Source organism: Nicotiana sylvestris, chromosome 1, assembly GCF_000393655.2.
Source record: "Nicotiana sylvestris chromosome 1, ASM39365v2, whole genome shotgun sequence".
NCBI lineage: Eukaryota > Viridiplantae > Streptophyta > Magnoliopsida > Solanales > Solanaceae > Nicotiana > Nicotiana sylvestris.
The window spans coordinates 182,961,154-182,984,195 of record NC_091057.1 but is presented as its reverse complement, the minus strand read 5'-3'; the positions used below and the strand labels follow the sequence as shown (position 1 = coordinate 182,984,195).

The following is a 23,042-nucleotide window of genomic DNA, read 5'->3' as shown; positions in this document are numbered from 1 at the left end:
TTTTGTAAAACTATGCTCTCTAATTTTCTCCTAAAGGTTTCTGATGTTGCATAACTCATCCAACTTCTTCTAAAAATATTTACATGAATTAGTATGAGATATACATGCAACGCACGTATTCGAAAACTAGTACTTAATAAAATATTTCTAAACAATAATAAGATCCCCAAAAGACAAGTAATCTTGCTAGCACGCACCTTCCAGTCCTTATCATGCACTTGTCACACCATACCCCTCCCCCCAACCCCCCCTACGGAAAAAAATTATCTACAAATATATTCCCCCACGTCCCAATCTCCTCACAACAATAAAGAATTCCAAACAAGGGAACCACGTTTCTCGAAATTTTAAGGTTGAGAAACCGTTCAATCTCCATTAAGAAAAACACAAATAAATCATTCGAAACATTATTAATAAAATTACCTAAAACAAAGCATTTCCCGTGTCAAATTTTCAAAAATTTTGAATAACCTTTTAGGAAATCAAAATATCTAGATACCCGATACCCTTTTAGCTATTCTACCCTAATGATAGACTAGAATATTTTAATACTAGTACTTGTGCAAGTAAAAAACCCTTCTTAAGTGGTGGGATCTGGGATCTAGTGGAAGGGATAATTTTTTAAAGATAGAAAAATCAAACAAGAAACTATAAATTGACTACAGTAGTTGAAAAAAGTACGAGATCGAATAAATAATTAAAAAAACAATAGTTAAGTCAGACATTAATGGGTGGGGGTTGAGCTGTACAGGGACTGTCAAGACTTTTGGCATCATTCTCTGGCTTTAGATTAAGGAATAGAAGAAAACTAATGCTACATTCTAAGCATGCTGATAGAAGCAAATACTAATTAACAAGTACTATTTCTTCCCTGTTCCTATCAAAAGCATTTTTTAAATTATAATAGTTGACTTAATTCTTGCAAATCATGACAAAATAAAATCTGCAGGCCCCATTTTATTTTGGTTTTGTACCCCAACGTGGCCACAAGATATTGGTCCATTCAATCATTTCTCTCAGCCACTTAAGATAACATATTTAATTACAAAGGGTCCAAGAGAATCTATATCAGAAAATATTAGCCTTTTGTCACTGTGTAACCTAATACTACCTTCCAAGGGTTATAATAATGACCTTAAACTTGCCTAACTGAGAAGAAAGGTGAGTTTTGACATTCCCATATTAAAATCTTGATGGCTCATAATCTAGACACACCAAAAAAGACTTCCAAATGAGATTAGAAAGGATGAAAGAATTCAAAGTAAGGGCACCCGTTATGCGTGGGATCCGGGAAAAGGACGGACTACAAGGGTCTATTGTCCGCAACCTTTACCCTACGTTTCTGCAAGAGGCTGTTTCCAGGGCTCTAACCCGTGATGATAACATGACATCAATTTTGCTAGTTACGCCAAGGCTTCCCTTCAAAATAATCTAAAGTAATTAGCGTGAAATCAGAATTGCCTCAAAATATTTGCGTATTGGATAACTTCTAGAAAGAAGGAACAGGATGGTAAAAGTTTAAGAAGAATCAGATGAAAGTAACTGCATATTGTCACTGGGATCTTAACAAAACCCTGCAGAACCAAGAAGGGGAAAAAAAGAAGGTGAAGATAGATACAATGGATTAGTACAATTACTGAACAAACCAAACCACTAAAGGGAAACATTAGGCCAAAAGATCAAATTATCGTCCGTCTGCTGACGTAAATGAATCAGCAAATCCAGATGGACGGGTGGGTATGCTTGTTTGTGTATTGTCACTGCTGGCTAGGTATGAAGAAGAGCCGTCAATGCCACTCATTCCCTCGAGAGCCTGCCACTTCTTAACTGCTTGGGGTAGGGACATGTCATAATCGATTCCATATATTTCATCTTCGTCAACCTCTGCTGGTTTCCAGAGCTCAGCTAGAGATGAAAGCACGTTAACCGCATGACCCATGTCTGGTCTTTGATGGGGTTCCCTAGCGCAGCAGTGACCAGCCAACTCAGCAACAGTGCTGACACTGGACAGAGTTTCTTCATCAAGATCGACTGTGGGGTCAATGGCCTTTCGGAATGTCTCTTTATTAATATGCATTCTGCGGAACCATGGGACAAGATGCATGCTTTCCTCAGGCTGTGATTCATCAAGAGCTTTTCTTCCGGTAATTAGCTCCATCAGAATTACACCAAAGCTAAACACATCAATCTTCGTGGTTACTCTGCCCGTAACTGTTCAATTAAAACAAAAATAATCAGTGTTAACTATTTCTTGCATACTAATAATGGAGTTCAAGATGAGATTTGTAAAATTGAATTTCAAATTGAACATGGTAACTAAGGATTCATATAGTCGAACACAACTTGTTTGGGATTGAGGCGTTGTTGTAGGGAGAATAAAATGTAAATCAGAAATCAAATGAAAGAACCCTATCAATGCCTAAAGGATATGAACTACAGTAACACAACTTTATTATCGAGGAAGAAAGTTTTTAATCAGAGAAAGGCAAGTGCTTTTTCCCAATACGAAGAAGTCATCATCCAACACTATTTTGTAAACAGAGCACAACACACAATGGGTATTATCAATCTCTTTGTCCAACAGAGATAGTGAATACAACAGAACTGACTTATGAAAATCAGAGCCATGTCACCAGGAAATTCCTACATTTTATCAAGGAAATAGATGGTGTCAAGCAAAAAAGTAAAAAATAATTTCTCCGAAGTATTTCAATTTACATTGATTGAGGCATATTACTTATTTTTATGTTCTCAGTATTCCCAGTCCATCATTTGAAGATATATGTTACAGCAAAAGTTCATCTGCTGCCACTTACAACAGGAACTTCTCCAACTTCATTTTTTATTGGTTTTGAATCCGCTGTCCTCATAAGCCTATTAATTTCATATTATTTGACCTTATATACACTTGCATACTTTGGTTTATGTAAGCAAATAGATGCAATAATAAAATGAAAGTTAACAAGTTACAAGATGAATTTTACCTGCATACTCTGGTGCAAGATAGCCAAAAGTTCCAGCTAACCTTGTAACAACGGAAGCTTTTCCATCAGGAGCAAGGCGAACAAGTCCAAAATCTGCTACTTTTGCCCTCATATCATCTCCCAAGAGAATGTTTGATGGCTTCAGATCTCTATGAATGAAGCTCTGTTGAGCTAAACCGTGAAGATACTCAACACCCCTTGCAACATCTAATGCTATGGTTAGTCTCCTTGTCCATTCGAGGGGTTTTAACCCTTCTTCCTTCCAGTTGAAAAGATACCTGCTGAGTGTCCCTTGTGGCATATACTCATATACAAGCAGCCTCTCATTTCCATCCAAGCAATATCCTAGCAGTGTAACCAAATGCCTATGGCGAACCTTAGTAAGTACTGCAATCTCAGACTTGAACTCGTCCAAACCCTTCTCACTCATAACTCCAGATTCCATCCTCTTAACAGCCATTTTAGTTCCATCATGCAACTCCCCCTTGTACACAGTTCCAAATCCACCTCTCCCCAATATATTCACTTCGCTGAAGTTGTTAGTTACATCCCTCAAAACTTGAATGGAAATCACCATGTTACCAGCCTCAACAATGTGTAAGTCCCCAGGTGCGCTGCTGCTTCCACAACTATCCCCTCCATTGACACTTGAACCAGCAATCGTGATCTTAACAGCATCTTGGTCAGATCCTGAATGATGAGGATGAATAACCACTGTGTGTGGACTCTGAACTCTACCTGACCGCTTGCGTTTAGTCCTGTAAAGGCAAAAGACAAACAGCCCAGCAAGCACAACGGCAGCACAAACACCACCGATCACTGAGCCCACAACAACCCCAGTTGAAGACTTTTTACCACTATTTGCATGAGTTTGTCCACCTCCGCTCCCATCAGATGAACCAGGAGTGCTCCCCGAAGGTGTTCCAGGTGCAGGTGGAGGTGGATTATCTTTCCCAATATTGACATTGCCTTGAGTTTTCAAAAGAACATTGCTCTTAAATGGTGGGATTTTTCCATAAAGTTGATTATTAGAAACATCCAATTCCCTCAAGTTAGGCAATAGCGCAAGCTCATTTGGAATAGTTCCTATAAGATTATTGTTTGCTAGGATCAACTTCTGTAATGATGTGATGGAGGAGTAGTTGGGAGAGATTGTCCCGGTAAGTCCCATCTTCTGAAAATTCAGCACTGTAATGTTGCCACCATCACAAGTAATGCCCATCCAAGGGGAACACGGATCATTCCCCTTCCAATTCTCAGCAAACTCCCTAGGGTACCCCACATCTTTAGCCACAGCCAACAGTGTATTAACCCGTGAGTCACAAGGAACACCCGGCTGTGACAAACAAAAACTATTGGTATCAGCCAACATATCCACTTGCACTGAAGATGGAAATTTTGGCGTAGGCCCTTGAAGAAAGTTGTTTGTCAATACAACCACTTTTAACGAAGGAAGATTAACCAAAGAGTTTGGCACTGGACCAGTGAGGCTATTATCTCTCAAACTACAGTTTTGCAACTGACTAAGGCCCGAAAAATCAGGCAAAGGGCCTGAAAACGCATTGCCTTGCAACCAGAGTTCGGTTAATTGAGTCATGTTTTGTATCACAGCGATCGAGCCATTCAACCTACCCTTTAGACCATTTAACCACAATGACTGTATCTGAGAGCCCGAAAAGCTTGAGGGCAGAGATCCCTCCAAATTATTAAACGACAAATGCAAGTTTGTTAAGCTAGCAAATGCATCAAAAAAATCAGGGATTGTACCAGTAATATTAGCAGAAACGGCAGAGAAAGTCTGAATAGACGTAGCACTTTTCAGACTTTCCGGTATTGACCATGGCGAAAACTGATTTTTATCCAAGTAAACACTTTGCAAAGAAGTCAACCCGTCGAAAAAATCGGTAGGAATTGAAGTGAACCCATTGTTGTTTAGAAGAAGGCTCTGTAACGAATCCAACCCGGAAAAGCTCGGGAGTGACCCAGTGAGTCCATTATTTTGAACTTCAAATACTAGCAATTCAGTAAGGTTATTCAAGTTTGGTGGGAGAGAACCTTTCAAACCTTGATTTCCGATTTGGATCCTAGTCACACGACCATCCTTAGTACACTGAACTTTCCCCCATTTACACGGGTCCGGGTCATTCCAACCGAGTGAACTCGGCGGGTTGATTCGTTTCTTCAATTCTTGCATCACTGCAGCGTCGTTTGCAGCACTACCCTCCTGAGAGTATACAGATGATACAACGTACAACAACAGTACTAACAAACGCACAGAACCACCAAATTGGAGTTTCTTCAATTTCATTGTGTTAAGAACAAAGAAATACACACAGTAGAAGAAGTTCAAGGAATGAATGGCTCAGAAAACTGGAAATTCTCTTTCTTTTTCCTTAAAAGGTTTAGGGTTTTCTTAAAGTTGGGGATATAGGAGAATTTTGGAGAGTGTAAAAAGGGAAATGCGGGCTTTTAGAAAAAGGAAAGAGAGGTAGCAGATTGAACGGCGGAGACGGAGGGGAACAAAGAAAGGAAAAAGGTTTGGTATTTGGTATTTGGAATTTTTGTTTTGCTGAGCTGGGAGGACATATTTTTTGCATTTTGAACCCTATAATATACCATCTTTTTGCATTTTAACCCGTGCCATTTTTCCTTTTTTTATTAATACTCTATTTGTGTCAACCTTTTCGCTTTTCGGGGTTTGGACAATATAAGTGGGCGTTTGGACATAAGAATTGTAAAAATTTTAAAAAGGGGAGAAAAATTTTCAAAGTGAAAATGGTATTTTAATTTTGAGTTGTGTTTGGACATGAGTATAACTTTGTATTGTTTTTGAAGTTTTGTGAGTGATTTGAGTAAAAAATTTGAAAAACAGATTTTTAGAGTTTTTCAAATTTTCGAAAATTACCAAAATACATCTTCAAATGAAAATTGAAAATTTTATGAGCAAACGCTGATTTCGGGAAAAACTAAAAAAAAATTGAAAAAAAGGGAAAAATTTCTTATGTCCAAACGGGCTCTAAATTTTGAACAATATTTTGACATATAATTTTTTCGTCACATTGACATGAGAAAAATTGTAACTTATATTACATTTATATAATTTTTAAATATCTAAATTTTAACTTTTAAATATTGAGTTAATCTAATTCAATTTAATTTTAAAGATTAACCAAATTAACTCTCAAAAATCGGAAAAAAATCTATTTCATATCACATATTTCCTTTTAGATTCTAGTTTTACCCTTAATTCCATATATTTATAGCCGAGAAAATATCATGACATGTTTAATTTTTCATAAAGGTCTTTATCTTTCTTTTTCTTATGTTCTGTATCAAGCCAAATGTATTCACATAAATTGAACGCGATTGAATATAATTTCTTTTAAAATCATTATGACATTATTGGTTTTACCTAAATGTCAATATAATATCGAGATTAACAAGAAAACATCCATTTTATTATTATTTTTAGATTTGTATTTCAGTTGGCCTTTGAGGTGAAATGTAGTCTATCACAAAACAAAACCAGAAAAGAAACAAAAAAAGATAAAAAGGTGAAATATGGGTTACAAATTGCATAATAGTGCATATATTATTGTGCAAAAGAAAAAAAGAGTCGAGGGGATGAGAATGGTGGGAGTAATAACCCATTTGGCCAAACTGCAAAAATCAGTTTATTTTGAGAAGTGCTTTTTTTTAAAAGTATTTTTCTCAAAAGTACTTTTGGTGAGAAGCAATTTGTGTTTGGCTAATTAGTTTGAAAAACACTTTTGAGCAGCAATTAGTGTTTGGCCAAGCTTTAAAAAACTGCTTCTAAGTGTATTTTTCTCAAAAGTACTTTTGGAGAGAAGCTACTTTTTTCTGCTTCTCCAAAACTGTTTCTGCTTCTCCTCAAAACCACTTTTTTTCCTTTCAGATGTTTGGCCAAACACCTTAATTTTTGGCCAAAAATGCTATTGACCAAAAAAAAAGTATTTTTGGCCAAAAATAAACTTGGCCAAACAGCGGCTTTCCATAATAGGAGAAGTTTGTTTTGGATGAAAAGAGAGAGTAAAAGGAACGAATACAACTGGCACATGCGAGTGGGGTCCCCATAATGTTTAATATGGACATGCTGGATTAAATCTAATAAGATTACACATTTCACGGGGATTTTTATATGTTACTCAATGTAACAAATTAAGTAAGTAGTTTTGTATTTATGTTATCTTGATTTCAAATTGATGACATAGAGATGTTCTTAATTTATGTTCCTATATTACTGTTTGTAATTTACTGTGTAATGGTTCTTTAGTCTATGCATTTCCAAGGTAGGGTTCCAAGGTTGGGTGAGGTTGCATACATTCTACCCTCCCCAGACCCCACTTGGGAAATTGCACTAGGTTATTGTTGTTATAATTTACCGTGTAGTGGTATGGTAAATTCTTGTTCATAATCTTGGAAGTTATCTTGTTAAACTTTTCCTTGTTTGAATATCCACGCTTTATTTTATTGGGACAAAATGGAAAAACAATTTTTGTGAACCACAACTTCTTACTTGTTTCCCTATTCTTGTTGCAAAAGACCTATTCTTGTTCGTGTCTATTCCTTATTTTCCTTACCTCTATTGGCCGCACTATTAACACTCCTCTCTTATGCCTCCTTACGGCCTATGAGCACAATCTAATAATCTCATGCTAATAAAAATTGGCAAATTTCGTAACTCATTAATGCACGAAAAACTTCCAATAAAGCAGCAAAAGGAGTTCAAAAAATGTTTTAGTTAATAGGTTCACCTCTCAACTGCAGCATTTTCGCAGTTTTCCAATCCCCTTGTGTCACATCCTGTAAGCGCCCTGGGGCTAAGAACAACAACATACCCAGTAATATCTTACATCATAGGGTCTGGGAAGGATAGTGTATATGCATATCTTACCCCTACCTTGTGAAGATAGAGAAGTTGTTTCCAATAGACCTCGGCTCAGGAAAGCATAAGCACCACATTAATGAAAAGATGGATAAGGGACGGCACCCAAAAGCCATGTAAAAGCAGCATAAAAACGACACAATAATGAGATGACCAAGATGAAAGAAAACTAAGGGTAGTCACAGAAACCTACTACCAACAAAATGCAAGAGTGCGTACTAATATTACCGGTATGAACAATCTAGACCACCTATCCTACTACCCTAATCCCCGACCTCTACACCTTCCTATCAAGGGTCATGTCCTTGTTTATGTCCTGGGAGCTAAGAACAGAACGTAAAAACAATTGCTAAAAGAAAAAGGAAAAAACAGAAGAAAAATTCTGACTAAAATTGCTATCCCATATATTAAAACCAAAATTGTTATCCCATATTTTAAGGGGAGAATACAACAAAATACAAACCCAAAATGATACTCAGTTATCATCAAATAAAATTAAGCTACAGAAGAACAATTGGTTTAGGATTGGAACCACTTTTTAAGCTGTTTAGAGCCCTGCTGCTTACTATCAGTTTGATTAGAACTGTTTGTGAATTTGGATCTGTATTGCTCAATCAGCATATCCAACTTGTCCTCAGCATCCCGTCCCGCCGGGTTTTTATTCTTTTTATCCTTTTTCTTGACATGTAAACTCATAGTTTGTTTCTGTTGGTTAGTTTTATCTTCCAACTTCCTCCTTTTTGTTCTCACTGCAACATCTTCTTTATGTCCAACCTTGAGAGCAGCATTATCTGAATGTTCATTTCCAAACCTGCCAAGCTTTTTTCCTTCTTGATTATCTTTTGGCTTTTGTTTTGTGCCTCCAAGCTTCTTACCTTCCTTCTTGTTATTCTTCTTCTCATCTCTTTCTTCTTCGGAGTTGGTTCCTCTGGCACCTCTATTTTTCAGTTCATCTCCATCTTTACTCCCTGAAACTGATGACACATTGCCTTCCTTTGCGGTGGCACCTCTGACACGTTTGCTTTTCACTACATCTCTATTCCCAGCAACTGATGTGTCCCCACTGGACTTGCGTTTTCTTGACTGTTTATCACGGGGATTCAGTTCAGTTTTATTGGCAGTCTGCTGCAGATCTTCTCTGTTCTTGTTAAAACCTTGCTGCTGAAGTTTCTGATTACGAAGCTTCATTGTTTGCACATTATCAAGAGCAAACTCCACTATTGGACGATGCTCAGGACCAAAAGTCTCTGGAAATACATAATTACTCAGATAACCCATAAACCTAGAATCCTAACATTCACCAGAAACACGTAAGGTTGCAATATCTAGCACACTAAAGGCACATTACCAGGATTGTTGTTGAGAACTCTTAAAGCCACAAGTGCATGTTGATGCTCTGAGAACTCAAGAAAAGCTACTCCGCGAGAATGATTCTTTGCTACTACTTGTCCTTTTTTCACATCCTTCAAAAACTTTATCTGCAACATAGAAAAAGATAATGAGTTGCAAGAACAAAAATAGCCAAACTGTAAAGACTAAATTTCAAAACATAGCTCACCTGCCGGATCACAGGCTTTTGCTTAGTAGCACGAGAGGTAACTGCATCAATGCAAAGTGTTTTCAGCTGTTTTTCACTCATCGACTTGGGAAGATTGTATACAATCAGCCGTGTCCTTGACACATGGAAATTTGGGGATTTCAGCTTGATCATCTTCTTTTCTTGAAGCCTGAGTGAGGAACTACATTAGCATCGCAAGCTAGGAACATACAAAACATTTAAGAACTGCAATAGAACAGCTCCACAACTTTTAAAAGCATTCTGCAAAGGTCATCAAAAGAGTAAAAGGTGAAGTAATTATCTATTCATCCAATTTATTTGCTAATCAATTCAGTTTCAACCTAAAGTGAAAGGAAAGGAATAAATAGTCCAAGGAAAATCACACTGGCATGCCAAAATATATATATATAAAAAAAAAAAAAAAAAAAAAAAAGGAGCGTTTGTTAACCGTTGAATGCAGAAAATTTACAAGAATTATTGTAAAGGGAGTTGCCACCAACCTGAAATGTGGCCTGTAGAGGCAAACTAAATCCTCAAACTAGCAAAATCACAAAGGACTCACCTCTCGTGACTGCAAGACATTACCTATGAAACCAGTTGCACTCTAAACAACAGAATGTTATTCGTCAGAAGAAAATTAGCCTCATCACGGGGACATTTCCGTTTGACAAAATGTGTGTGACGCCAACCCACTGTAATTTCACCCTTTTGCATAGTTCAAACTCTTGAAAGATACTCAGCATACACCACCTAAGAGTTTTTCATGATCTAGAGCCTTATTCGTCATCCTGAACTGCAATTCCTAAAAACTTGGCTAATTTTTTCAAGTTTACGCGCTCTATTTTTCACGTAAAAGAAAAAGTCTAGCTTAGAGTAGGCAATTCAGGAGGAAGATCAAGTCCAACAGAGATGGGCCAAACTTTCCTGCTTCTATTAAGGAAAGTTGGTTAAATAATGGAAAAAAAACTGTAGCTCTTCCACTGTTCTTATGTGGGACTTCTATCAAACACAATTAGCAGATTTCCATCACAAACTTATATCCAGCTTGTTACCTTTTATTGTCTTAACAGGGAGCTCTAATTTTATAAAATATTAAACATTATTATTATTACACAAGTCACTCCTACCCATATATTTCCTTTTTGCTCTGGGGCGTATAGACTTCTCTTAAGGGATCAGTCTTGCTCTATGAATCATTGTCCTATATTATGTTAAAGAAGCTTTTATTAAAAAGGAGTCATAAGAATAGGGGCAATTCCGAGTTTCCAAAAAACTATTACTCAGCTGATATGAGGTTAATTGTTAGGATATGCACTACCAAAAGCATGTTAACCTTTCAAGATCCACCATTTTGAATTTAAGAAAAAACTTGGTAAGACTTACCCCTTGCGCTTTGACATATCACTCACTGAAACACCTGCAGCAGCTGGGGTCCCCTCCACAATAAGACCCTCCTGTTACAGAAAAACAGATTACATCCACATTAATTTTAAAAAATCTCTTGGAAGAAGTTAAATGCCGAGACAGCATTAGCAATAGAAACTAACCTTTGCCAGGTAAAGGTTGCGGTGGTCATTATCCTCCTTTTTGGCCTTCTCCAACTCCTTATCATGAGCAGCTTTCTTGTCCAAAGCCTTCAAAATCTTTAATTGCCGACCCTTCAGAAAGACACCCAAACCATCCACAACGTTGGCAGCGGAAACAGTAGCTTCAGCAGCCTCTGCTGTTTTAAATTTGAGAAAACCAGTACCCCTTGGTCGCCTGCAACATGTAGAATAAGTTTACTAGGAGCCGTTAGACAACAAAGTGTAAACACACCGTAGAGCTCATACTTGGTGACTCGGTCAAGAACCGGAGCAAAGTATTCCACTTCACCAAAAGCAGAAAACCGTTGTTTGACTTCTTTATTATCAACATCAAAAGGAAGGTTGCTAATGAAAACTGTTCCCTGCAGATCATCTGCTCCCTCACTCTGCCCAGCATTAATCTCTTTGCTCTTGTCTAAATTGTCGTGTGGTGTTTTATTTGCCGTAGATGCACCCAGTGGTTCATCTGGTGGGAGAATAGTTTCAACATCCTTCCCCTGCTTGGGAAGGCCTGAAAAATCATTTGTAGAAGTAGTTGGCCCAATTGAAGTTGGAGAAATGAAATTCTGAAGAACTTTTTTCGCAATGTTTGCCTCTTCGTCAAAATTAACTTCAGTCTGGTTATTTTCTTCTTCTAAAAGGTGAGAGTCATCTCCGTCCTCTTCGGCTTGCTGAGATTTTCCATCAATTTCAATGTCTTCATCCGTATCGCTACTACTATCATCTTTTGCGTCCTGTCCTGCAGAGAAAATAGTGTAGATTGAATTTGTTATGTTCCCAAACTCATGAAGCAATGCCTTTAAGAGCATAAACAAAGTAACTGATATAGGATTATAACATCAGCACCAAAATGAAAAAGAAAGGAAGAACTAGCTGTGGAACAGTTTAGATGGATGAGAAGTGACAACCATCAAGAATTCAATATTCTCTAAATCAGACTTAACAAAGGTTTAAAAAAGAAAATAGCAAGACGGCAATATACCCTCAAACACTAGGGAGAGGAAATGACACAGCACCAATACGGCGGATTAGTAGTTAGTAATTATAAGGTCTATTTTAAGGGAGGTTAGTGAGAGGGCAATATACCCTCAAAACACTAAGAAATGACGCAGCACCTATACGACGGAGTAGTAGTTGGTCATGTTAAGGTCTATTTCAAGGGAGGATAGATAATATTTTGATGGGTTGCTAATAAGTGAAGCACAGATACTTCTGACAGAAAGACAAAGAGAAACATTTTGAGGAAAAAAGGGGATAAAAAGCTCTAAAAGCATGATCAGACAACAATGACAAGCTCTTGTGAGAAACCCCCCAAAATACCTAAACTATTGTTAACAGGTCTCTACAAGTAACCACACATCACGCATTAGGTGCCTAGACACCGAAGGATACTTGCATTATTTCAACTTCACTTCTAAAAGAACTTAGTTCTCTTCATATATACAGAGGAGAAATGTTGGACACTGGGACTTCAAGAAACCAAGCAAAGCAAGACTTGCACACATGGATCTTTTATTAAACAAAATTGTACCCGATTCAAAACATGAAGATCTTGATGAGGCATACGAAACGAAATTAGCATTCCAAACACATTTTGAGTAACAGAGTCAAAGCAACTAAGATATGTTACGAAGTGATCATCCATCTTAGTAGAAGGAGTAGAAGTATCTCAATTATAGAGCAAAGAATGCAACAACCTATTAAGGCACAATTAGCATTTAGTTTCAGCTTATACTAGATAGATCTGAGTCCATTGCAGGTCAATGCAAATTTTCCTTTTTCCCTTATCTTCTGCAAGCCTCTGATCCACATGCCCCTTGAAACAGACCTTGATTCTGAGCAAGGAGAAGAGATTGAAAAATCTACGGCCTGAGGGATTTTCCAAAAGCCAAAAAGCAGCACATACACATCATCCGCGTTATGTTTCTGTCTCATGTCTGCTCGCTACAGTATACTTATCAAATTGGTGATTTTTTAAGCACACTCATTAAAAATAAGAAAATAGATCTGGCCAAAGAATTTTGAAAAACCAACATGAGCCGCCTAATCATTATTCCTGACTTGATCCAATGGTGTATTAAATCAGAGAAACCTCTTATATGTCTGGTCACAAAAAAAAACTCGTATACAAGAAGTATACCAAAAGGTAGATGCCACGCTAGTACTTCATTTCCATGCCTAAAGACCAAAATTTGCTCGATATGATTGGATTAAGAAAATGATGACATATCTAGCAAAATATAACAAATACACTCAGACAAAAAGAGAGAGACACTTACCATCTTGTACAGTTGCTGAAGATTGACCACCAGCTGCATAAACCTTTTTTGATACGGCCCAATCAACTGCAATAGTTCGTTTACTCAATGTTTTCCCATTAAATGTCTTAATAACCTACAAAGAGATATTGAAAACAAAATTAGGAGTTCAACTAGATAAGAATCCAAGGGTATAACCAAATGAAAGTTCAAAGTGGTGCAAGCTCCTCAAGTACATTATTGAAAACATATATTGGAAGCACTAGCATTTTGTGATGCTTATCACTCACATATTCCTTATAAAAGAGAAACTCCAATCATATCTATCGAGATATGCAAACTGTGGCAAAAAGTATGATTCTTCACTTTAACAAGGGAAGTGTTCAGTAAGCCTTAAAGACTCTAGTGGTTATGTTTGACATCTTGTACTAATTTGTGTAGTAAAAGATTATCTGATCTCAAAAAAGCACCCTATGAATAAAGAGTAAACACGGAGAGCAGCTACATTTTGTCGTTACTTATTCTTTCCAAGATTAGGTAGGGAGCAAATGAGTATCAGAAAAGGTAATTAGCTATGCCATTACCGTGAAACAAAGCCCCGGGCCCCTTATTTAGACCACATCACCAGGTGCTTTAAGAAACCCTTTTATTTTTAAAAAAAAAATCACATCAAGAGAATATAGCAGGTTTAAGATAGTAACAAAGAAGATGTTAATCGACTCATTTTTTTCTACAGCTGAATCGAATTAAAAAAAAAACAGAAGTTGGTATTGAACTGTAAAAGAGAATGACAACAAAATGGATTGCCAAATGTAGATCCATATCGCTATAATTGACAAGTGGAATCTGAGCAGACAACAACCAAACAAAAAATCTGTCTCGATGTAATTTGAAAACTTCAAAAGGGGCATAAACATCCTTTTGTGCTTCATTTCTTTGAGGTTGAGGGGAATTTCAGAAAGTGGATAAAAACAAATTCATCAATTCTTTCACCACATGTGCATCTTCAGAGTTCACTTCCTCAGACTATAATAGCTTCTTAATTTCAAGATAGAAGAAGGGAATCAACTAATTAAAACCCTTATTAATGAAGTTACTTGATTTGAATATGAAGTTCATACATTCTCTGCATCCTGCTTCGACGTAAATTTGACAAACGCAAATCCTTTTGATAACCTGCAAAATGTTACTAATGGTTACTAGTGGCAATTAACAATAACAAACTTTAGATTGTAAAGGGAAGTCCCTTACCCTGTCTCAGAATTCTTAGGAATAACCACATCCCACACGAAGCCAACTTTTGAAAACAGATCTTTTATCTCATTCACTTTGGCCTATGTTTTATTGCCAAGCTCAAAGGTCAGAGCTCTGTGAGCACAAATGTATATAAAGGAAAATGGTACACTAAAAGTGGATTAGTTTATAGAACAGACATAATAAAATAGAGAACAGAAGAGTAGACCTTAAAAGGAAGATTCCTCACTATAAGTTTCCACCTTTGCGTCTTTGAGCCCTGGTCACAAATGTATTAATTAGAAAGTGCAAGTCCATCAGCTGATATAACTCTTCTTACAAAGTTGGGCAGCAAACTGTGTCCAGTAAAAATGGAACAAGTACTCTTCCAAACAAGAATGTTGCGCTAGCAATTTATACAAGTTACAGATATTTTGAGATAAAAGGTAAAATGAGGTGGTCCCCATAGGCATGGCCAATTATTGGTTGAGGAGCAGGAGTGACAACATGGAAACGCCAGGTTCGAATTGCAGTTACACAACTTGGTGCGAGCCCATCTGCTCTAGCCTTGGTGGATAGGATTATCTCGGCAACCTGTGTTTGTGGACCGGACAAGATGTGCAGTGGAGATATATGCAAATTAACCCAGATACCACCAATATCAAAAAGAGGCAGGGTCTAATTGGGAGTAATAATATGAGAAACCATGAGGAAGGCCCACCAGGAACTGATTAACATGGTAAGTAAAGGGAGTCACTCGTATTTCCTTTTTCTTCATTCTGACTTTCAGATGCTTAGTATTTTCTCCGGTCAACACACTACAGCAATACTGAAGCAGTAAAGTAAAAACCTAATACCTACCTAAAGAACTATAACTATTTAGCAGGAAAGAGCTCTAAAACACAGCTGAGAAGGTAGAGAACAAGTTTCTGCACCATTAGCCACAGCTGTTTGAAAGTATTAAGACCATCATGAAGTTTACTGTGCAGTCCACAATGAAATTTTCATTTGGAAGCCGGTAGCTCATGGTGGCTAACATCACCAATTTTTCAGGTTAAGGAGCAGCCCCCAGAAAAGTAAAACCAACTGAAAAGAGAGGGTGGTAATAAAGAAGCCAATGAATTGTTGCTAGAAATAATAATAGCTTCGAGACAGAAGCTGTAGGAAATATTTCTTCAAAATCAAAGTGCACATTCCAAAAACAATTTTTATTTTATTCTAATAAAGTGAATGATCGAGGACTTCTTCCTAAGCATTACATTCCCTTGGAAAGACAGTCTCTTTGTGCACACTATGAGGAGGATCTAGGATTTTAATTCTTGAATGTCTGCTACTAGGGGTGTGTTCTTTTCATCCCTCAGGCATTTCTACAATGGACTTGAATATTAATACTGACTGAAGCATTTCATTATTTTAATCATCGACAATTACCATTATAGTCTTCACTGAAAGAAATCATGACCAAGGTGAAGCAATAAGTAAAAACAATTTTGGACATGTCCTACTATTTCAAACTTGCTTAAATCTTCCCCCAAGGAAGCCATCTCACATGACAAAAGCTAATAAAACAGCAGCAGCCAATTATCTGAACAAAATTACAACAACCTCACCTCTCCACCAAGTTGGCGTGCCCAAAGTGTTGCTCCATTTACTTCTTTTTGGTGTAATGATGCAACACAAGCTTGAGCTGATTTGACACTAGTGAAAAGTACAGATGAAGCATCCATCTTACAACCATCGTGTGCTAGCCCTAGAATATCAATAGATTTGTAAAATATATTAGTGGCTAAGTCAAATAACATGTATCTTATAACTTTTATTGGAATTAATGATCCAACTTGTTTCTTCTAAGGAAGTTATAGTAAAAGTAACCGCTTCAAATCCAAAATCCTCAACAGTTTATTGCGGATTTAATCCATTGAGAATCACAAATCAAATTAAGCAGTACTAACTCAAAAAGATGTAGACTTTTAGGTAAGCATATTTGCTAAAAAGACCTTAATCACAAAAACTGCAACTGAGTGCTGAACATAGACATATTAAGAACAAAGCAGTGAGCTATTCTTAACTGCTTCAACCTAAGCACAAACATTGGTAATCCAAGTTAACAACCTGTTTACATGAACACCGACTTTTATAAGGAAAGAGATTACGTGAAAAAAATTTGGAGACCATGCATGATCAATGACTAACACAGTAATCCAAAAGAGAGGATGATCAAGCTTTATGTACTCAATACAGCATGAAAATATACAACGAGGAATTTGAACTCAAAAATTAGAGGAATTCAACCTTATAGAGATACTATGCCCGCTGCAAAGAGTGTAAGACATTGCACTTGATTCAGCAACTGACCATATAAGTAAGGATTGTCTATTTAATAGAGATGTAACTATATCATAGCTATTAAGACCTTAACTCGTTCTTTCCCTTTCTTAATGCCCTTCTTAACATAGATAAGAATTTTTTGATGGCTTGCACACAAAAGAGTTTATACTAGAGTACTCCCCCTTTTTCCATGATTTATAGTACTGACTGTAGAAGTTTTCCTTCTTTATGTAAAGGACCAGATACACATATATACAAGCAAGCATACTGTGTTTTAAGAAAAGAGTAATGTTAAAGAAAGTCATTACAGGATTAAATCTGGTTCATGAAAAAGATCTGATAGCCTGCAGCAGCTGAAATAGCACCCAAAACAAATGCAAAGTGGAAGCACATGTAAATGGTTTTACCATGACTTTCAATCTCTTCTTTTGGAAGAGGGTAAGTAACAGAACATACGGTGCCACACTTCTGCGCAAGCTGGTGAACCTCCTTTGCCATATCCGCATTTACAATACCTCCTATTATAACTGTCTTGGCGACCCTGTTTAACATGAAGGAAGACATAAGAAGTAAATACAAAAGGAGGAGTTACATCAGTCAACTAAGGCTAAGGGAAAGGAAAGACTACACAATCACTATTCAACGTTCAAATGCATAACATCAAACTGCCAAAGAGTGATGCAGTATGCCTGTTTCTCTTTTAATAAGTAATATTTAGTTGATATGGGAAAAATCCCCCTTCAACAAGTGGTACAAAAGGCAGAGAACCTAGACAAGAATGTGGTTCTCTACAAAAGACACTCAACCATCTATGCAAACGGGAACTCCATGGGTGCAAAAGATTATCTCTGAGCTATACAAAATCATTCTTCACCACCTCAAAAGTGTGATATGCCTGAGGTTTTAATTAACAAATTTAAGCGCAATGGAAAAATTGCTCCTGAAAGCCAATAATCACTAATAAAAACTTCTACATGAATCTGAAACTACAAACTTTAGCTCTCAGAAAACTGTGAGGACGCATAAAATTTTATATTTGGTAAACGGGGGAGGTTAAAAAGTTCACAAGTGATAATTAGTTTTAAACAAAGGTCTAAATACCTCAGCACCTAAGTAGTGCCTAGGCAGACACCAGCATCATGTCTAACGCAAAGACGCAAGACTCAAAAGTTAGGCGAGTATGACAAGATATTACAGCACTAATCCACCAAGAATGAAGAAGAATCTAGAGTAACTCAGCATACTTAAAAGTAAAAATTAAATGAAAACCACAGGAAGTGGAAATGATTAATGAATAACAACGGATGACCTGGTCCAATGTGATAGCACAACAATTATCATCCTTCAGCATTTTACAGAAGATTAATCCACTGGTCCCTAGAGTTTTAGTACTTCGTATTTGGTCCTTAAATAATACTAACAATATAACATAAACTCTAGAATACAAGATATCCTTTTTGTAATTAGCCGATACCAAAATTATTATCGACAAAAAGTGACAATTTCCAAAATGATATTTATAACTTAGTTTAAACAGAATATTTTCAATCAAGAGAAATAGAGAAATTTAACAAATGAAAGTGCAACAGTATCAAATACACAACAAAGTACCTCTGTTTTCCTGAATAATTTCCTTCTTCAGCAGCACCATCACAAAGCAATGCAGACTTTCTTTTTTTAGTGGGTTTTCCTAGGTTTTCTGCCAACATTAAGTTACAGCGTCAGGGGCTGTTATAAAGTAAAATCTGAAGGCTGAAGTTGATTGAATTTTGTATTATCGAATAATCTAAGTCACTAATAATTTTAAAATACAAAAATCACTAACTCATATGATACTTTTTTTTTTTTTGATTTGCACCGGGTGTCCGAGTCTCTAAGAGCCCCGACTAATCCCGGGGGTGCACAGGCCCTCGGCTAGGAGTTTCTCGCAAGTGCACCACGGTTAATTCAGATTTTACCCAGTCCGATGGCCCTCAGAAATTGTTTGCACTCAGTGGGTTTCGAACTTGAGACCTTGAAAGGGAGCAAACCCCAAGGCTCAAGTCAATTGCCACCAGGCTAACCCCTGAGGGTTACTAACTCATATGATACTTATCATTGTACGTAAAAGTAAATCCCGTTCAATGAACAAATATGAAGCTAATGCAAAACCTTTTCTTTTAAATGTATAATGTATTATTTATTCTACATTATGTGTATCTAACATAAGTATTCACTCAAGATATCTTAAAACATTTATTGAAGTGTATCTCTGTAAATGTCAATAAAAATATTATTATAACTGAATATCTAGAATATGGTGGCTCTTAATTTTGAATTTACATTTTATTGAGACGTGTTATATGGCATGCCATGACTCATGAACGGCCATATTCAACTTAATGAAAATCCAAGTTGATGGCCAAAATTATGTAAAAGCCGTGGCATTTAATGTATTAAGTGATACTTTGGTTCTGTCATCAAACACGTTTAATATATAATAACTTGAGGCATTCAATTTGAAGTGCTAAATTGGGTTCTCAGACAGCGCTTAGATACTAAAAGCTACATTTATATTGAAAATAACACTGGTATGCTACAGCAAAGAACCTGTTCCCTGCGAGTTTGAAGCTTGTTTCTTCTTAACTATTTCAGTAGAAGGACCATCCTTGTCGTCTTCTTTATGAGCAGTGCTTTCTGAATAATAAATATAATTGATAAAAAAAAGTCAGAAAATCAACAGATTGAGTATTTTCTGTTAGTGCAATTTTTCTTTTTAAAGGGGTCGTTTCGTTTAGAAACGAGTTATGCGATTGTCTCTATTCAATGTGGAATCAAAGGTGAGTGCAATATTGGATATCTACGGGATAGGCATGTTTTGATAAGATTAACATTATGGCAAGACTTTGTTGATTTTACGTCGAAAGGTGTTTATTATGTCAAGGACAAGTTTGGGGAGGAATATCAATTAAGAACTTTGATCTATGATGCAAAGTTCAAGGCAGGAGAGGAAACATCGAAAGTGATGGCTTGGATTTCCTTCCCAAATCTCTTGCCAACTTATTTTGAAGGAGTGTCTGTTTTCATTAGCCACATTGGTAAAAGGATATTGCAACCTTCGAAGAATGTCGCCCCCGACCTACACTGTGTCAGTGCCCGGTAGATATCCGACAATATCAGTGGAGCAAGTGTGTGATCTTCCTTGGCAGTTATGACTTGCGCAATTCTAGCCATATGAATATCGACGGTCCCTTTTTCATTTGGGAAGACCATGACGCCCAGAAATGGTACTATGAAGTCAAAGCAACGATGAATTTTCCAAGTATCTTTTCTTTGCTTGATGCTTGGTTTGTTGTTTAAAAATACTATATAGTGTATATCTTTAAAAATATTGTTATTCTTTTAACAAAATAAAATATTGGTTACTACATAAGGGTTATTTTTGTCATTTAATAGTTTTGGTCCATGTGTTGCTAATCCCCGAATCCTTTCTAAATTTTGTCCTAGGTAAAGTAATATATATATTCTCGTATAACTTATGTGGGTACTAGTAATGTGGAAAAGAAAATTTGGGACCAAGCATTGCTAAAATAATGCTGAATTTTATAGAAAAGAAAAGTGAAGCCAAACATTATATTAATGATGTTAAATTTTATGGGGAGATTTTATTTTTTCCGCTACTCCAACCAAACATCACCTTTTGAAAGAAAAAGCTAAAGAAGTTTTAAATCTCCATTACATTTCCTTTTACTGAGACGTGTTAGAGGACATGTCATGATTCTGAATAGTCAGTTTCAAATTAGTGAAAAGCCAAGTTGGTTTCATAAAATATTTAAAACATGTGGCACTTAATGTATTAAGCGCTCTTTTGGTTCTGTCATCAATCACATTTATATGTAGTAACTTAAGGCAGTCAAGTTTAAGTGCTGGATTGGGTTCTCAGACAGCAATTAGTAACTAAAAAGCTACATTAATATTGAAAGTATCTCTAATGTTATAGCTACGAACCTTTTCCTCGAGAGCTTGAAGCTTGTTCATGCTTGACTATTTCAGTAGAAGGAACGTCCTTGGCATCTTTTGCATCAGCGGTGCTTTCTGAATAACAAGATAAGCAACAGGTTGAGTACTTTATGTTAGTGCAATTCCTTATTGAATCTGGCAAAATATGAAACTAAAGAGGCACAAACCTTGATCCCCCTTTGATCGACGTTGTTCGCGGGGTGCACGTTGCATAGCTTGTTTAACTCCAATTTTCCTTCCTCCAACCACTGTGCCATTTTTTAGCTCGATGGAACGGTTAGCGTCGTCTACAGATGCACTATGACAACACATAAAGGAAGAATAAGTTGCACAATATACGAATCCCATACACAAGATTGGAAACACACCACTGAATATTTATTCTCTTAAGTAACTTATCAACTACGAAGCATTGCTTCAATCCATGATTTATTTATAGTGTCAGATCATGTAAAATCGACACCTTGCATTCAAAAGTAATACTTAGCATTTTCCAACATTGGCAGCATGTTAGACTGAAAATAAAGTTTGGAAAAGGTTCGTGTATATTAAGGCAAGGAAAAAACAACAATTCTAAATAATCAAGGACAAAGGAACAAACTAAAATAAGCAGATAATGAGCAAAGGACAAGAACCCCTTTTAATTATTCGCATTCATTTTTCATACACCATTAATGTCAAGAATGAGATAAGAAATTTTGAGTAGGGCGCAGACATTCCAACATTTAAACAGTAAGGTAGTAACAAATGCATTGACTTACAATTGCACAAAGCCGAAGCCTCGGTGCTCGCTTGAACCTATGCACATAAAAATGGAGACTTAGATTAGTTTTTCAACAAAGACTGAATCCTAATAAAGGAATAAGTGTTCCATCATTTACCTAATTCTCTTTAACACATAGCAAAAACTAAAAATACTAGGCAATTAAAAAAGAAAACCATTACTTGCATCTAACTAATTTTTTTCTTCAGCATATTTGAATTTGTAAATTTTTCAAGTGAAATTACCTTTATTTGTAACCATAAAGCATCGCCTAATTGGTCCAACTTCACTGAACGTCTCTTCCAACTGTAAATAATTAGTAGCTCAGTATGTTATTTTCTTTCTCTCTTTTTTGACGAATTGCAGCAGCAAAGAGCTGAATTTTGTTTCTATTAGGGAAGAAAGGAGAAATTACCTGGGCATTAGTGAAAGAATAAGGTAAATTGTTAACGAATATGGTGGCAGGTGAATGTTGGCTATCGCCATTAGACATCGTCTTTTTATTCTTTCCCATTTTTTTCCGATTGCGAAGAACTGAACACGAAGCGATAGCTTTTGAGGTTTATGTGCTGAGGAGATCTTTAGGGGTTTATGGGTACAGGGTTTTTCAATTTCGGGTTAGGACACAATCTTTTGGTCTGGGCTCAACAAAGAATTGGGTCCAGGAAAATTAAAGAAAGATAGTGAGTTGAGTTCGGCACAGGCCCAAGTGTCAAGAAAAGTGGGCCTACATTGATCGTATTGTGAAGAGAAATTTTCATAAAGAATTTTCACATTCCTATGTCATATAGGAAACTATATTACCCTCAATGTTAAAAACAATCGAAACTCTCTACCATTAACGTCTAAAATCAAGGTTTTTTCTTCTACAACCAGTCAAATCTTCAAAGTTCATACACAACAATAACTTTTTATGGTTATGATTTCGGGTTCCTTCAATAATATAAGAGGGAAGGAAAAGAGAGTAGCAATTACACCATTGACAGCCATTAAAAAGTTTTGAAGCTTTGAATTCAAATTTGGGTTTTCAAAAATCATTATTTATTTAGATTGGGTGTTGTTGTAAATAATTGGGAATATGGTTTAGAGTTTATATCTCAATTTTGAGGGGTTTTGGTGAAGATTAGACTTGGTTTTGGCTGAATTTCAGATTGAAACTCGAAGAAGAAGACGAAGACGACGACGACGACGACGACGACGACGACGAAGAAGAAGAAGAAGAAGAAGAAGAAGAAGAAGAAGAAGAAGAAGAAGAAGAAGAAGAAGAAGAAGAAGAAGAAGAAGAGGAAGAAGAAAAAAAAAAAAGAAGAAGACATGACATACATTATATTGCAGGAATTGTAGATAAATTATAGAAAAATTGTAGACTGTTGTTTATTTATTTTTGAGCTTTTGTGTTTTTGTGTTAAAAGTTTTGATGGGAACTT

General features: G+C 36.5%; 2 protein-coding genes across 2 annotated transcripts; both read right to left on the bottom strand.

Annotated features, from left to right (window-relative positions):
* Positions 1-1,457: 1,457 nt before the first annotated feature.
* LOC104210622 (receptor protein kinase TMK1-like) lies at positions 1,458-5,503 on the bottom strand. Its single transcript, XM_009759571.2, has 2 exons — positions 2,985-5,503; positions 1,458-2,211 (listed from the first exon to the last, which is right to left on the bottom strand). The coding sequence occupies exons 1-2, from the start codon at positions 5,290-5,292 to the stop codon at positions 1,685-1,687; spliced, it is 2,835 nt and encodes a 944-aa protein (XP_009757873.1). The 5' UTR covers positions 5,293-5,503; the 3' UTR covers positions 1,458-1,684.
* Positions 5,504-8,270: 2,767 nt separating this feature from the next.
* On the bottom strand, positions 8,271-22,182 carry LOC104210621 (uncharacterized). Its single transcript, XM_009759570.2, has 19 exons — positions 22,031-22,182; positions 21,861-21,921; positions 21,614-21,650; positions 21,020-21,150; positions 20,841-20,927; positions 19,443-19,529; positions 18,465-18,552; positions 17,261-17,394; positions 16,136-16,275; positions 14,755-14,805; positions 14,544-14,626; positions 14,414-14,468; positions 13,314-13,428; positions 11,281-11,773; positions 10,996-11,209; positions 10,832-10,902; positions 9,449-9,617; positions 9,239-9,368; positions 8,271-9,137 (listed from the first exon to the last, which is right to left on the bottom strand). The coding sequence occupies exons 1-19, from the start codon at positions 22,127-22,129 to the stop codon at positions 8,410-8,412; spliced, it is 2,973 nt and encodes a 990-aa protein (XP_009757872.1). The 5' UTR covers positions 22,130-22,182; the 3' UTR covers positions 8,271-8,409.
* Between the last annotated feature and the right edge of the window lie 860 nt (positions 22,183-23,042).